Here is a 16,560-nt window from a genome sequence, read left to right as displayed (position 1 = left end):
TCTGCTGTTTTCATCTGGATTCCTGAGATAGGCTATAAAAACAGAGAGGATAAAGATGGTACAATCCCAACATGGGTAAGCAGCCCAAACTACACAGATTGTTTAAATTAAAAACTGCTGGAAAACTTGGGAAACAGCTTCCTTTGAGGATTTTGATCCTCACGGGATCACAGCGGTGACCTGGAAGGAAACCAGCCCATAAGCCAGGATTGGATTTTTTAGAAGCTAATATCAACAGTGTTTAAACTCCAAGTCAACAGTGCATATGCATGTGAATAGCCTCCAGGTTTATACGATGGCAGGTAATAGGACACTAATAAATACATTATTGATGACTTCTTTCCTTCCTTAAGGAATTAGCACATTTAGAAATGATACAGATGTAGTTATATAATAACTAGTACAGTATATATAGTATAACTAGTATAGTATATATAATCCTATTCACTCTTCTCTCACAACTTTCTCTCTCTCTTTCACTTGTTTTTGTTTAATAGTCTTGCTTCTCCTTTGAGAAGATAGCATCAAATAAAAGTTCCAATGGCCAATTTCATCTTGGCACCAAAGAGCTAACGGATAGGGAATGGAATAACCAGTGGGAGTCATGTCTGCTACCGATTAATTTGTTCTTTCTGGTGTATCTATCATATTATAAATAAGAAGCAGACCCCTACTAACTCTGCTGCTTATATGCACACAATTCTTGCAGTAATCTCTGCAGAATTCCCCCAATTATAGTACTTTTACCACACGAAGAATACCACTGCCACAAAATTTTAATGCACATTCTCTCCAACCCTCCTGTTGTTCAACTCTTGCTTCAGTCAATAAGGAAATGAAGAGACCACAAAAGCAGCAGCTTGCTCAAGAGAAAAATAGGTAAAAGAAAAGGGTATAGACTCTAGTTCTATTAACACAGAACACTTTTTAAGACAAATGAATAATTATGGAAGTTTTCAGCCTACAGAAATTAACATCACTAGTTATCAACCCCTAAAAAATTAAATTAACTAGTTTTGTTTCATTAGGAACTTTACAATTTAGCAAAAGATCTTACACAATTAATTTAAAATCAGATAAGGGTTAATAATCAGAGAGGACTATAGAAATTACAGTATTAGTTACATATATATATTTAGTTTTATGTCCTGTTTTTAAACTCACCCTCAACACACAAACTTCCAGGTATATCACACCAAGAAAGAATGGTTCAGGGTTACCGTAAATATGTTTGGCATCTATCAGCCTCCCATTACATAACAGAAAAATGTATGCAAGATATATTGTTACTTCTGAATTTTTCTTTCTTCATATGTAAAACACATGTCATTATTAGAAGCATAATTTGAAGGAATTACCGCTGAAACAGAGAACCCCAAAGGATAAAATTTTCAGAATACAGACATTACAGAATGCAGAGCAATAAAAAAGCACCACCTGGAGGTCACCAGGAATATACTGTGCAGAACACACTGACAACAAGCACCCATTTATGACAGAACATATCTTAAGTTACCATATAGATGGTAATCATCTCTCCAGTCTTCACTTCCATTTTTTCCCTTACCTCATTCTCCTCCCCTCACACACTCCAGGCTGCTAATGTTCAACTTCACAAAAAACATTATTCCGCAAAATTAATTACTTTAAGCATGTGTTACAATAAACACTAAAGGTACACTCTGAAGCAAAACTTTTCTGTTTCTACAATCTAAATTTTTCTCTTGTACTTTGCATTCAAGAGCAAAATAGTTACTAGAGAAAAATAGTTCGAATCTTCTTACTATTTATATATCACACCCAGAAATATCATTTCAAAAACATCCCTAGCATGAGTTAAAGTTTTCAATTCCGATTAAGCAGTAACTTGGTACGAATAGTTTAAAGGGTGCATTTTCTTTAAAAAAGACTATTTGTCCTTTGAAATGTTAGTTGTTTCAAGTCATTATATCACTTAGGCCTCAAGCCACTTGAATATTTAGGCCACAATGGCTTACAGTGTAATTATATTGTTTACTTAAAACAAAACCCAAAACAACACCACTTGCGTACAGTACAAAACTTGCAGCTCCTGAATCATCCTGAGAAAAAGTTATTAAGCACTCACTAGAGAAAACAGGAGAATTATTTGGAAATTTTACCATTAATTTAAGTAGAGCTTTAATTTCAGGCAGTATTTGAAACAAGCATCGCTCACAACAACAGAAATGCATGGAAAACCTAAGGTTTGCTCACCTTTGGAGGCTTCAGACTTTTCCTCTTCTGTTTTTTAGACCGCAATAATCGTTCCCTTTCCTAGAAGAAAAGAGAACATCTTGGTATGGGTTTCCTTTAAAACATATTTAGATATGTCTAACACAAAGAAATATCATTAAAATTTTGTTAAAGCCTGTGGTAAAGCTAACACAATGTCTTTATCCTTTTGAATAACGCCATGTTGATATAACACCACACTGTACTGCAGCTTTATCCCTTCAGCAAACAAACCTTCAGCCACGTACTTCACACACTTGATGGGAAGTTGGCAAGAAAAGGCTTTGTTAAATACTGGGCACAGATTTCTGATAGTTCTTTTGTCTCTTTTTACCAAGAAGCTCACTATGGAAACAGAATTCACATTCTCACTCCAGTGTTCAACCATCCTGAAGAAGCAGGTCGATAGCCAAAAATGAGTCCAGTCTTAGTAATTACAAGTCATTATATCAGGCATACTCTGATATACAAGCATGCATATGCAGATATAGTGTTACATGTGACTTATCCTTGTAGGGCAAAAGTCTCAAATCCAAAGGCAGTCCCAGTCTGCGTTAACTTAGCCTGTGTCTTTTTTTCTACCACAGCTTTGGAACAAGATCACAATTAACTATATCATAACAGGAGGAGGTTATAACTGGAAAAAATGCACGTTTATGAACATTCAAGCCCAAGAATACTGCCTTGAATTCCAAAGAAGAAGAGGAGGAAGAGAAGGTAAAAAATGCAAAGGAGCAAGCAAAAAAAAAACCCCAACACAGGAGGCAGGTATTCTGTCTCCTTGCCTTTTTCCTGATTCTTTCCTTAGCTCTGCATCTTTGTTTGCAGCACCTCTATTTTTAAAAGAATGATAGCAGTTCCAAGTGCTTCTGTAGCAGGTATTGTTCACTGCATGGTATTATTCTATTCAGAGTTATTTGCTTCATATTCAGTGCAGAAACTGGACAAATAGGAAGCTCCCAGTGGAAATAACAATAAAAACATTCATCTTTATCAGCACGTTGTTCCAGGAACAAAGTTTTGGAAAACACGAAATAATTCAGAAAAGCACATCAACTTATATAGCACCTTTAATACATGTAGTTTTCAAAATAAGGAAAAGTAATGCCTGCCAAAGTAGAATGGAGCAGGTATTTCAAGCTGCAGCATAATATAATATATCAAGCTAAAGCTGAAACCACAAATCTGAATTTTAGACAGTGTTGGAGATAAATGCTCCCTCCTCCTCAGGTACCTGCTAAAGGCACAGTCCCTGCTTTAACCTGGGTCTCCTGCATCCCAAGCAAGTGTCCAAATAATTGGACTTTCCTCTCTCTTCAGTGCAGAATGAACAAACACTTCCAAAATCCCCCGCTCCTTCCTGTTTCTAATCTTGTTTGTAAGATGACTGCTTAATTTACTGTCTCAATAATACATCAAGCTACCAGAACAATAATAACACCAATTAAAAAACACCATTTGCTGAATCACTAGCATCTTTTGCAATCATCTGAGTGTATCTTGACAGCTTTCCTTTTAAGAACTGACCAGAAAACCACTGTTGTGGGATAACTCAAGTTTATACAGCTTCAACAGCATCAAAGATACCCTACAAATGACAATGTTAATCAATTCAGACAATCCTATTGCCTAAGACTATCGTTCTTATGTCTGCGTCTCATATTGGTCTCAGCTGGAAGTAAGCTGATGACTTTTGTACTAATCAGGTATGTGACATGTGGGTCATTCTTGATAATTATGATACATTTGTATTCTGTAGAGGTGTGGCTTAAGCCAGAAAAGGTAGCTGAAAAGCACAATGGAAGTGCAGAATTCTGCTGCATTCATATCGAAGGCAAAGCATCAATTAATTTGTACTGCCAACCAAAGCAGTATCCTAGTTAAAAATTTAATGTATTTCTGCGAGTGAAAAAGTATCTGTAAATAAGAAACAAAGCAAAAATGAAGCCATATTTAAAAATATTTATTTATTTTACTTTCACACTAAACACAGGTTAATACTAGTTGACCGAAGTCAGGATACAATATATTTCCTCAGATTACTGGCTGAGACAGTAAAAAGAGAGTCCTTCCATACCAACTTTACAGTGAAATAGAAGTGAGGTTGTATCCGCCATGTACTGAGAATTTAATATCACGTCATAGTCCCTGCCTGTACAGCTGTATTTGGAAAGTAAAGCAGCATTGCTCTGTGAATCAGACCCTACATCATAGTGTCTGAGTAACATCCTACTTCCTGTAACACTGTGACACTAGAAAATGCATGCAGACATCAATCTTTGGCACTGATTACAGACAGAAATCCTGGGTCAAAATCTCAGAGGAACTGCCAAGAATAGAGACAATGTTCCAGACAGAGCAATAACATACCATCTTGTTTTATCTTTTTGGATCTTCTATCTTTATTTTCAATGTTGTAGCAAATTGTTTAATTTTTTTATTTACACAGAATCATCTTAAATTCGTGTTATCATTTTGTAGCAGTCAGTAGTATCATTTGAGATTCTCTACAACAGTCTGCCTGCATTCCAGATGCTGCTGCAGAAGGGCAGGGGTCTCTCAGAGGTGATATGTCATTTCTGCCAGCACCAGAAGGGTGTATCATACATTGCACTACATAGCACTAGACAACTCGTAATACAACTCAAAAGAGTCCTGATCAAACAGTGCAAACATCTATGAGCATCATCTAAAGTGGTCTTCACAGTCAGAGGGTAGCGGCTGTGCAGTTCTAATCTTGAACTATGCTGCTACCTTTGGTTAGATGAACCGTGCGTATTTCTCTCCATTTGTTATAAAGACAGCTAGCGTGGCCAGCTCAGTTAGACATGCTTAGGTGAAATTAATGCCATCCTGCATGTTCCTTTCTGTTAGGAGAACTTCTACATCAGGGGAGTGGTTGGGTTTGCACCAGGGTCTACATCCAACACGTTTCAGTCATTAAGTTTTGGAACGTGTCCTTTCCTCAAGTTCCTCATTTGTTGACAGCCAATTTGGTAAGTAAGGTGGATGGGCAGCTCATAATAGGTAAATATTTTATAATACAGAGATTCATACACATTCCAAAGAAATTCATTCACTACCTGAGAAATCACAAGAACCCTTTGATACCAGAGAACTACTTCTGTATCACTACTACCACTGGAGTTAAAATATTGCTCTCAAATCCTTAGCTTGCCTATAGATGTGTTTGCATGCACGTGTGTATACCAGTCATAAGCATTACCACTGTGAGATCATCAATAACATGCTGCTGTTCTTTGACTTGCAGTCTAAGGAATTCAATTTCTTGTTCCTCTCGTGTGCTGCTGAGATCGTTCAAAGATGTGTGCCTCTTCAGCGCTGGTTGTGCAGATAACTTCTCTTTCTACAAAAATTAAATAAAATAGAAAAAAAACCAAAAACAAAACATAAAGTATGTTTTAAAGTGTCTTGCTGTAACAGGAGGAAATTTCTCATGTGTGATGTAGTGATCAAGAATTCTTTGGACTCACCAGTGCATACTCCACTATAACATAAGGCCTTTTTCAACAAAAAAAAAGATTACATGTTCTGTATGCATCAGTGTTAATATCTCACATAAGATATTTTAAAACAGAATCAAAGAACACAGTCTGGGACAAAATTAACAGACATGTGAACTCAATGATCTAGCATAGTAGAGCCTTTGGCACACGCACTCAAATTCAGTTTTGACTTCTAATCATACAAGCAGCATTTATTAAAGCTGATTTTTAGTCATACATTTTCATAGCCTCCAAACACATTTTATCTATCTGTGATCCTTTCCCTTAATCGGTGTGAACTGATACAACACAAAGCACATGTCACTGAATTTAGAATACGAATATTCAGCTGCATTGGCTGAATTTGACAGTTATACCATCCTACTGTTGAGACTTTGAAATGTCTGTGTTAAGAGTAAGCGCCTCACAAGCACCTTCACCTCAAAGTAACTGTGTGCAATGTGTTCTTATAACATGATGTCAGAGATGATTACTTACCAATTCTACATTTTCCCTTGATAGATTTTTTATTTTCTCTTCCATTCTCTGGATACATTGTAACATATCATCATTTTTTTTGCTCATCCTCTTATTTTTTTCTACCAGAGGCTTCAGCTGACTTTCTGTCTCCCGAGAACGTTTCAGCTGCAAACAGCAAAAGTTAGCTGTGCTTTAGTTTATAGTTGTAGGAAAGAAGAAATATGAGTGGTTTCACTTGCCTTCTTTCTTCATTCAGGAAGTTTTGTTCTTTTGTTTAGTGGCATCTGATATAGACTACTGCTAAATTAAGAACTACAAGATTCCAAACAAATAAGACATAGCATTTTTGTACAGCCTACAACAACGCTAGATCTGGTCACTAGATTTTGCTCTTTGAAAACACTTATGATGATCCGTAAAAGTGATTTCTTGATAAATTAATCTCATTGTATATATGCTTGTGACCAGCTAGGTCTCTAGGGTAGCCATTTTCACCGATTTAGCTACTCCTTAGTAGGAGTTAACGCTTCCTCCTGTACTTTAAAAAAACGCTATACCTAATGTGTAATTAGAGCAATGAGAAAGACAGCCAGAGGGCACAGATTCAATCCCAGCATTCTGCTGACATTTTCAAGCTGCTCAATTTTGTTCCTGTGGTTTTATGATGTTAGACAATTATGTAAGGCAAATTACTGCCCTTTCTTGCATTTGTGTGTATTTCACTCTTTTTATTTCATTAATCCTTGAGCTGTTTTGTTTGTAAAAAATCTATTTTTTCCAATCAAAAGATTTTTAAATTTACTGAGTTTTAACTGGAAATGAGAAAAAATATAAACTTTCTCCTGTGATAATTTCACTGACTGTTTGGTTTTCTGATTCATTCTCAGGAGAAAATTATTTTTCATGGTGCTTAAATACATGACCTTACTGATATTACTGGTTTTATGTAATATTGTCTCACAATATGACAAAACCTTCTCTATGTCTTTTCCAAGATATGTTTCTTATGCCTCTAAGTCAAGCATCAAGAAGAGCACTTGACTGAGCCATACATGCCCTCCATCTAGAGGGACACTGAAGGACAGATGTTGCAGTACTTCAGCATTTTTCAGGGATGTTTTGAATGACTTATGTCCACAGAAAGGATTAGGAGGCTGAATTATCTTGTCTTTATATAATGCAATCTTGAAAAAAGGCAAGATGGTTTTGATAGTATAGAGCAGAGAAAAGCAACTGTACCAGTAAAAATGGGGAAAAAACCCCAAACAAACAACAAAACAACAAACACTCAGCACATAGGCAAAGTAGGAAAAATGACAAACTATACCCAGGCGAAAACACATGTTCTTCTTACCCCAAGAATCTTAAATTATTAATGAGCAATCAATTTTTGTGACATGAAAGGGCAGTTTAGACTATACAGCTATTTTAAAAGGAAAAGTTTTAAGAAAAAGACATGATTATGTTCTCAATTCATCTAATTTTACTCTAGCATTGTTCAATTGACTTTGCTAATCTAGATTCAGCCAAGATGTTGGACAAGAAAATTCAAAAAATTAGCTCTTCCAATAATCATTGGGATGTTGTAATTAAATTAAGTCCTCTTATCATAAAGCAAAGCCTTCATATCTCAACATGAAGAGCTAAGTCTGACAAAGCAAGGAGGAAGATGTCAATGCTTCACTCATTTATAGGACTGACATGTGAGTGCCCTCCCCTTCTGTCCTGACCACACATAATAGCATTATTTTAGAATCAGATACATAGGTTGCATGAGGGAAAAATTCCATCTGATTAGAATGAAAAATCTTTTCTAGTGCCAGTAGAATTAGGGCATTATAAGAGGACATGTGTAAAAATTCCTGTTGTTAAAACTCACCTTTCACTGCAGTCAATGGGAGTTCTACCATTAACCTCAGTACAAGCAATTAAATAGCGATGCAGGCTAATAAAATTCATTCTTAAAATTCATGTCATATCCTTCCTTTTGTAAGTTACTATCACCCTCCTAGGATAATTTCACCTACTTAAGAGATTTCCGTTGAGAAATGACAGATTTTTCATCAGTAGCACAAGAAAGCTTTTTTTAACTCCTAACTAGCATAAGTATGTCACAAAACCAATGTCAAATTTCAAAAAGATTAATACAGTAATTTAAGTGCATAGATTATGCATGTTTTACACAACAACATTACACAGTGCCACAGGCAAGCTACCAGTGAATTTTATTATGATGATCCCAAAATAAATTTATACATGTTTATTTTTCTGGAACAAGAGAGATTCCATCCATGTCTTTTATGGTTACAAAGCGAATTTCTATAGAAATCTCTGTTATATTTAGATATAATTGATTGAGGCCAACTAGGACTAATTTGTAAATTATTTATAACACTGACTTTCCAACATTAAGTCTTTTACCATAAAGATGCCCTCCCAGTCACCATCTGTGTTAATACTAATTAATTTACCAGTTCATTTCTTTCATCTGCTAAGAGAGTATTCCTGTCTTCCAGCTTCCTTATTACAGCATTCAGTTCAGCGATTTTTAACTGAAATCTCCGCACATCTCGTTCATCCAAATGCTGCTCCTTTACATCAAAAACATATAGATATATAAAATTACCTTTTAAAAAATAATTTAGTCTCCATAATTTTAATATCATGGTTTAGCAAGTGGATTGTGTAAATTTAAAACAGACTTTTTACATCAATGTCTGGAAAACTTATTTTAATCAACTGAAACACTGACCAGTAACATCCTGTGGAAATGCTACATGATATATTACATGAAAAGTGTTTACCTGTGAAATGTATATAAAGGTTTAACAATTTAAAACCAAAGCTAGATAAATAACATTTCACCTATTACTGGCCACTTCTCACCAGATTTCTTACTATCAGCTAAAAGTAAAAAAAATGTAGTGCATAGGACAGATTAAAATCACATGGCACAGTTTTTGAAAAGTATAGTATCTATTTGCTATTGGTCAAAATAATTCCTAAAGTTACGAAATAAAGAGCTAAGAAAATAACGGCGTTCACAGCTGAAGGTCATAATGTAAATTCTGAAAGATCTATATCCACATATTTTTCGACATTCTTTGAAATTCAAGAGATCCAAGGAGTTTCTAAAACACCAGTGGAACAGCACAGTGCAGTGCAGGGCCATTTATCATGAATTAGTCCCTCTAGTACTTTAAAAGTAACCACTAGACCAATGTGAACACCCAGGCAGCAATTATCCTGTGTCAAACATTTGAAGAAAACGCAATTTTCTTACCGGGCTTCCCATCAGTTCGGTGATATCCCCCACTCCCGCAGGAAGCTCTCTCTTAGGACTACTGTGGTATCGTTCTGCCTCCTTCACTTGGACAAGCTGTTCATCCAAAGCCTCTTTCTGAAGGAGCAGTTTCTGTGCATGGCCTGCCTGGACACCAAGGTCTTTCTCCAGAGCCAGAATCACTCTGTCTTTGCCTTTTATCTCATCCATCTGGAAAGAAAGAAAGCAAGAAGGAAGTTTCTGTAACATCTCCAAGCGTTCACTGCATGCATATCCACAAACTTGCAAAAACAAAGTTCTGTTTCTCTCAGAATTATACCAGCACCCAAATTGTGGTTGCTAAAAAGAAGATATACCTCCTCTGAAGCCTTTTCCCCTCCCCTTAAAAAAGTTTCATCCTTCATCATGAGTTTGCTCAGTGCAGTCTCAACTCAAGAGACAAACAAAAACAGATGCAAACACACACTGAAACAGAATACATAGCCACTGAAATCATCCACTTCATCTGAGGATATGTGCTTTATAAGCACAAGAAAAATCTCCCTTCACTATGTTTCAGAGAAGAAACACAGGGCTAGTGCAAGATCAGACTAACGCACACTGTAAAAACTCACTTAGGCTTTGTTTTAAAGCTTGAGCCTTACACATTTGCCCCATGTCGACTCCCTCTTTATTAGTGAAAATCACACGTGGTGAATCTCTTCACAGACATTTAAAAATTAGTAGCATATACATGCACACACATTTAAACTTTAAATCTTAAGCCTACCTATGTATTTTATGTGCCCTTGTTATAAGATTCAAACAAGGACTAGTCTTTGTATAGAAGGAAAAAAAGCAAATGCACACAGAGCATTAGAATAAAGGGTTGGAAGAAATAGTTCTTAAACACCATCTATGGTTACTGAACTGTGTTGTTCATACATCTCCATACCAAATAAAGCATACTGCTAGCAGTGATCTATTGCAGCTCTCATAGGATTTGTCCCTCACAGCATCAATGTACTTTGGTACTATTCCAAATGCTAGAGGAAGTGACAATCTGCAGCAGTTACTATAGAAACAGATTTCTTAACAAGAATATTAACCATTAACAATATGTTTATTGGAACTCTGCTGTATCTCCTTCAGTTTACTAAATTGTTTTCTTGGCCAACATCAACCCATGGAATTTTGGAAATAAGGCTATTATAATCTCATTTGAAAAAAATAAAATAAAATAATGAACTTGTTAAATCATACATTTGTAGTTTATTATAGTCCTATATCCATAGCAGTGCTTTATGTCAAGTTACACCAAAAAAAAAAAAAAGAAAAAAATGAAATGTTAGAAGTAACTTATAGTTAAGTCTGACTGATGTACAGGATTAACACAATCAGATTATACCATCAGATACAATTTGCTTCTTCAGAATTCTTGCCTTACTCCTTTCACAGTCTACAAAGCATGTGAAATTAGTTTGTGTACAGAACCTGAGCGGCAGCAGATGGCCTGGCTGAACCAAGTCAGGTCTCAGAGGTCAGATTTGGTCAGATTTGAAGTGAATAAGCTGGTCTAGACCACTTTTAAGTTCCAGCTGGAGCTGATGAAGATTGGTTCTGATGGAGATTTCTTTCCTGATCTGGGCAGGTCGCTGGATCTCAATTCCTCAGCCAGTAAATAGGTATAATACTTCCCGGTACGTTAATGCAGATTTTTGAGATTTTCAAGTATGCCAAAAAGCACTTGCAGGAAAAGAATGCAGTTTTTATTAATGGAAGAATATGCAACATGCAGAGTTGCAGAGGGACTGTGCAGTGAACAGCAATGACAAAAATTAAGCAGCTGCCTCATTTACTGAATGCTATCTGTCATGCACACTGATCTACCAGGGACCCCTTGGGAGGAAAAAATGTCCTGTAACTAAATACTGTGGACAGTTTCGCTTTCAATTACACAGGTGTTCACACTGAACCTCTATGTAATTGAGATAGGAATTTGTCCATGCAAGGCATACATTTAACAAGGAAGAACCAAGGCTGCATAGGCAGCACATTTCATACTCTTCATATGCTCACAACTTAAATGGCAAATGGAATGACATAGGTGTTTCAGCTGGAAGAAAAAAGAAAGCAACAATCTCGGTACGGACTGCTACTTGCTGCATAGATTGTTTGAAGCAGATGTGACCAGTGAAATCACACCCATGTCACCCTTCACACACACTTCCATAGATCAAAGCATGCAAGGTCACACACGTTAGAAAGAAATGCCATGAAAGAACACAGCTTTGGGGTGGGGGTTAGGGGAAGGCAGGAAAGAAGGCAGAATTCCCCTCTGCTCTTCCTCCTACTGTTTTTTCTACCAGAAAATCTACCTGTGGTGAAAGTTTCAGAAAAAAGCAACACCCCATGTTTCAGTCAAATAGAAAAACTTTGAGAGACTGATAACAACTGAAAATAGCAATATATTAGCAATGGCTGCACATCCTTTTTTATTTTGGGCTTATATGTTAAGTTACAGGTAGGCACTGGAGAATCCCTTACTCATGTAAACATATGCACATGTGCACACACACACACACAAATACACAGAGCATAGCAATAGCACTTATTTTTTTATAAGCATAAACTAGCAGAAAGAAGAATTTCTAAGCAACTAACTTATTACAAACTGATAATGATGAACAGAACTGCAGCAGTAACGCCTCTACCTTAAGTTCTGTTTCAGAAGCCTGGGGCACAATACAATTCTCCTTTCCTCAAGGTGACAGTTACACCTTTGATTTCTCAAATGTAACTGCATCAACAAAGTCAATGCCTCAAATTTTTTAAAATATACCTCAATGCCTGACCCAAAGATTTACCACCTCTCTTCAGACTTGCACACCACAGATCAAACTTGTTCATCTTCCCTGTCTGCTTTCTTAACAGAGAGTACAAATTACCCTAGAGAGGGGAAAAAAAGGAAGAGAAATATTTTACAGGGATGTAACAGCCCTCAGTTCCATGTGGGAGAGATGGCAGGTCAAGGGTCAGGCAGGCAAAGAAAGAGGAGGTACAAGACTAGGAAAAGGAGAGATATGTTTTAGGTTTAAATGAACATAAGCTGACAGAGAAGAAATGTCAACCCCTCCCAAAAGACTTTAGCTTAGCTTAGTCTTACACATTCTAATAGTTGTAAAAGTTCACACAAAGTCTCCATGCCAGTTCTGTACCACTGGAGAGCTACTCTTTTCTCAAATTCTTGCCACATTTGGTTACGTGAAGAAAGAAAAGTTGGCAGCATAAAGGAAAACAGCCTTATGTAATTAGGCAATGTATTATGGTCTTTATTTTAATGGGGAGAGGCATACCTTCCATTTGGTAAATGAAAATCAAAATGGATTAATCTGGGTTCCCTGCTGCTTGCTATTATGATCAAATACATGTTGTGGAAGCAACACTGTCATAGCCAAGATTGTCTAGGAATCCACATGGTCTAAAAGAGAAGGAATATTTTTTGTTAGACCAAGTGACAGAGTTGGAAAGAAAGCTTTCAGGTACGGAAGCCCTTCAGCAGATTAAGAAGTTGCATGCTTAAAAGCTTGTCAACTTTTCCACCTATGTAAGTTTGCTTTTCCCATAAATGTTTTGATGTCTCTCTCTATATATGATATGTATACGTATATGTGTATATATGTACATACACAAACACACAGTGCACATATACATGTATATATACACACATACATATACACACTCACATTTTGAGGTATTTTACAGTTGTCATTTATGACTACTGTAGAGAGCTGAACATCATTGGCTTTTAGGATATTAAGTGAAATAACAATTACTGGTGCCCTCCTGACCTCTCAAGTTTAAAGGTTTAACCCTGTATTCTATTACTAGAATGTGCATTCACCAAACAGCATCCAGAATCTGTTACTTTACCATGCATAGCATTCCTTCCTTTTCCATGCTTTTTAATGTTTGTTTTACATCACTAGGGAGCGATCCCCAAACTACTCATCACTTACATACATAAAATAGTTGTCATCTTTAATTCTGTTCTCTCCCACGTGCAAATTGATTACATCTAAAGACTCTTTTTGCCTTACAGGTCTAAAATCCATATACACAGGTAGACTTTTACCTGAGTTCTTATATCATGTTCTAGTCATTGCAACATTCTCCTTTCTGACCTTAAATGCAGTCCTGCCTGCTCACCATCCAAAGAGAATGCTGCTGTTAGTGATGCTCTTTTCACAAAACTCTCATCTCTGGATTCTCTAAGCTGTTTTTCTTTGTACTACATTAAACAACAACAATAACAAAAATCACTCTCACTGTCAAAGATTTTCACAGCCTCACTGGAATCCATTCATCCCTCATCTAATATTAGGGTGTTACGTCCCCTCCCCAATACCAGCTTGTCATTTATGCAGTCCTGCATTTTCATGGTTTCTCCTATGCCACTGTTCTACTTGAAAGGACACGCCGCAAATATCCATTCAGTCACCTGACTGACGTTCCTCAAATTCCTCTTACATCTCTCCTTTTCCATGACACCTCTAAAATACAACAGAAATGATGAAAAAACTGTAAATACTTAGCAGAGATCACAATCTGTTGTCTAGCCATAAAACGGGTTACCTAAACTAACAAATCCCTGAGAACCTAAGACATAGGAAGCACATTACAGAGATGCAGAAATTTTTCTATTGGAAGTGATGCAGGTATGTCGAGGTCAGTACTGAGCTGTAGCTGATAAACCTGGATGGATCAGTTCTCACCTGATGATTCACGACCTGATTCTGAGCAAGCAGGTGCCTTTCCACAGTGCTCCTCCACCCGTCGCGGTGCAGGGAGCACGGTGCAGGACCTGCCATCCCAGGTGCCTCTAAGAGGTCTCTGCATCTGTGGCACAACATAGCCGAGACAAGCAACACGTGGCAACTGAAACCTGACTGCACTCATCTCCTACCACTGCTGTCAAGTATTCCTCCCTGTACTACTACTCGAGACCTCTCACTAAGATACAAAGGGTAGAGACCATCTTTTCTTCCAGCACATTTAGCACAATGAGATCCCAATCCATGCATTGGGCTCAGAGGTATTATGTTAAATCACATATATCATCCCAGAAATTCCTTCCAGCTGGCTGCTTTGGTTTCAAATTTGTTCTCAGTTTAAAACAAATTTGCCCACTTTTTGCAGCTACACAATACAACAGGGGCACATGAACTCTTACATTCTGTTTTGCATGGATTTTCAAGCATTTTAGAATAGCCACATTTTTCTTTCTGCAGTTAAGCATGGTGCAATTCAGTACAAAAGGTCTGTGATAGGAAGGCAGCGGAGCAACATGAGGTTAGAACACATTTTCAATTACATGCTTTGAGAAGAAAAGTAGCAGAAATACCCTGCAAAAGAGGATTTTAAAGAAAATAAGATCATCCACAAGCAGCTGCAGAGGGAAATTACTGGAAAATCACCTTTGAAGGCATAAGTAACTCTGGAGCTCTTGGTTAAAATCACAGCTTTCTAAAGTATCATTTCTTAATTAATGGGGTTTGTGCTGTCAAATGTTAGGTGCTGAACACAGCAATTACCTGCATTATATCAATGAAGAGCTAGCATTTATAGCCTGTGTCAAAATTACCCCGTTTCCTCAGAACAGGTATCTAACCGCCTAACAGCTAAGAGAAATGAGCAGAAATAAGTGTTTTAATAATATTTATCAACCATGAAAGAGAACCAAGCCAGCCGCTGGAAAAAGTACCCCCTGCCAATTATCCCACACTTCAATAGCTACAGTGAAAGAAAGTCAGAGACCTTTGGGGGAACTTTAGCCTCTCACAAAGTTGAAAGAGAAATTCCCAGGGAATTAAAAGCTAGATCTATCAAGGCAGTGACATACTCAGTTTTCAAAGTGGAAAAAGCCAGCTGCTGCATTGCCAAGTCTAAGACCTTCCTCTTTACCCATCCTTATCAAAGTTATCTCCTAGCCAACTGCAGAACAAAATTCTACAGTGCTCTTCTCCAGAAGAAATTGAATTAATCTTTATACTAAATGCTTGACAGTGAAAATAGGTGTATCTTAACAGAAGGATTGCTAGTTACTAGGAAAACAAAAAAGGAGATGATACTCAAATAAACAGTTAAAGATAGAACTAAATGGAATTAACACTTTTTACATTTGTAAAGGGACACTAAGACCTAACAACAATATCCCACGCTGCAAGCCCACCTGGAAGGAGGAATTGAAATGTTCCTGCGTTGTGCATAGCATTCTCTACACCAGACGTGGCCACCTATTTAAATAAATGTTTGCTGCTTATTTAGGAACCCTAGGGGAAGAGAAAGAAAAGATGCCAGCCAACCAGTGGAGAAGTAAGGGTCATAGACACAGGTAGATGGGACTTATTCTTAATTTCATGTGTAATATTTCTGAACCAACAGCCAATATTTTCTTCCAACAGCTTTTCCCACATGTTTTTTTTGAACTGTGTAAATCTCATAGGTAAGGCATATATTAAAGGTTTTTGATAAATTATACACCAAACACCATATGGGTTGACAGTTCCAGAACTTACTGATAGGAGGTTTCTCATATCTTTCTCAAAAGCATTATTGTAGCTGCCTACAACCTCTACTACTGGATCTCTCCTGTTACATATTACAGGTGTTCATTGACAGAGCTATAATGAACAAGTAGTCAAAAAGGTGGAAAATGTAGAAGGACTAAGTAATATAAACTTAAGGAGATTTTTGTCCAGGTGCCACACCGTACATAAGTTCTGTGGGTTTTTAGTACTGTTCTGTATTTTGTAAAGAGATAAAAGTCAGACCTGTGACCTACCTACCATAATAGAGTCCTTAGAAATACTAAAAATAAACACAAAATGCTGACCCTGCACTATAAAAAGGTTTCATTAGATCTGCTTGATTCAGGAAAAAACAAGGCCTGGGTGGAATGCTGCTCTGTTAGCTCCTGAGAAGACAAGCATAAATCTTCAGAGGATGGAAAGCAAAGTATTATTTGCAGTCCTAAAATGCAGGAGGTGGTGGAAGGGT

The 16,560-nt window shown here is 37.0% G+C and overlaps 1 protein-coding gene across 11 annotated transcripts in view; it reads right to left on the bottom strand.

The window, feature by feature from the left end:
• The window catches only part of JAKMIP1 (janus kinase and microtubule interacting protein 1), a 161,801-nt gene that overhangs the window by 54,281 nt on the left and 90,960 nt on the right, over positions 1–16,560 (bottom strand). For all 11 annotated transcript variants that reach the window (XM_075022785.1, XM_075022795.1, XM_075022777.1 and 8 more), the window contains 5 exons: positions 9,523–9,732; positions 8,711–8,830; positions 6,258–6,404; positions 5,480–5,620; positions 2,236–2,295 (listed from right to left, as the gene is read on the bottom strand). In XM_075022785.1, coding sequence (XP_074878886.1) covers positions 2,236–2,295; positions 5,480–5,620; positions 6,258–6,404; positions 8,711–8,830; positions 9,523–9,732 — 678 coding nt within the window. The remainder of the gene's footprint in view (positions 1–2,235; positions 2,296–5,479; positions 5,621–6,257; positions 6,405–8,710; positions 8,831–9,522; positions 9,733–16,560) is intronic.

Source organism: Buteo buteo, chromosome 1, assembly GCF_964188355.1.
Source record: "Buteo buteo chromosome 1, bButBut1.hap1.1, whole genome shotgun sequence".
Lineage (NCBI taxonomy): Eukaryota > Metazoa > Chordata > Aves > Accipitriformes > Accipitridae > Buteo > Buteo buteo.
Note: the sequence above shows the minus strand (reverse complement) of the source record. Positions and strands in the feature narration are given on the sequence as shown.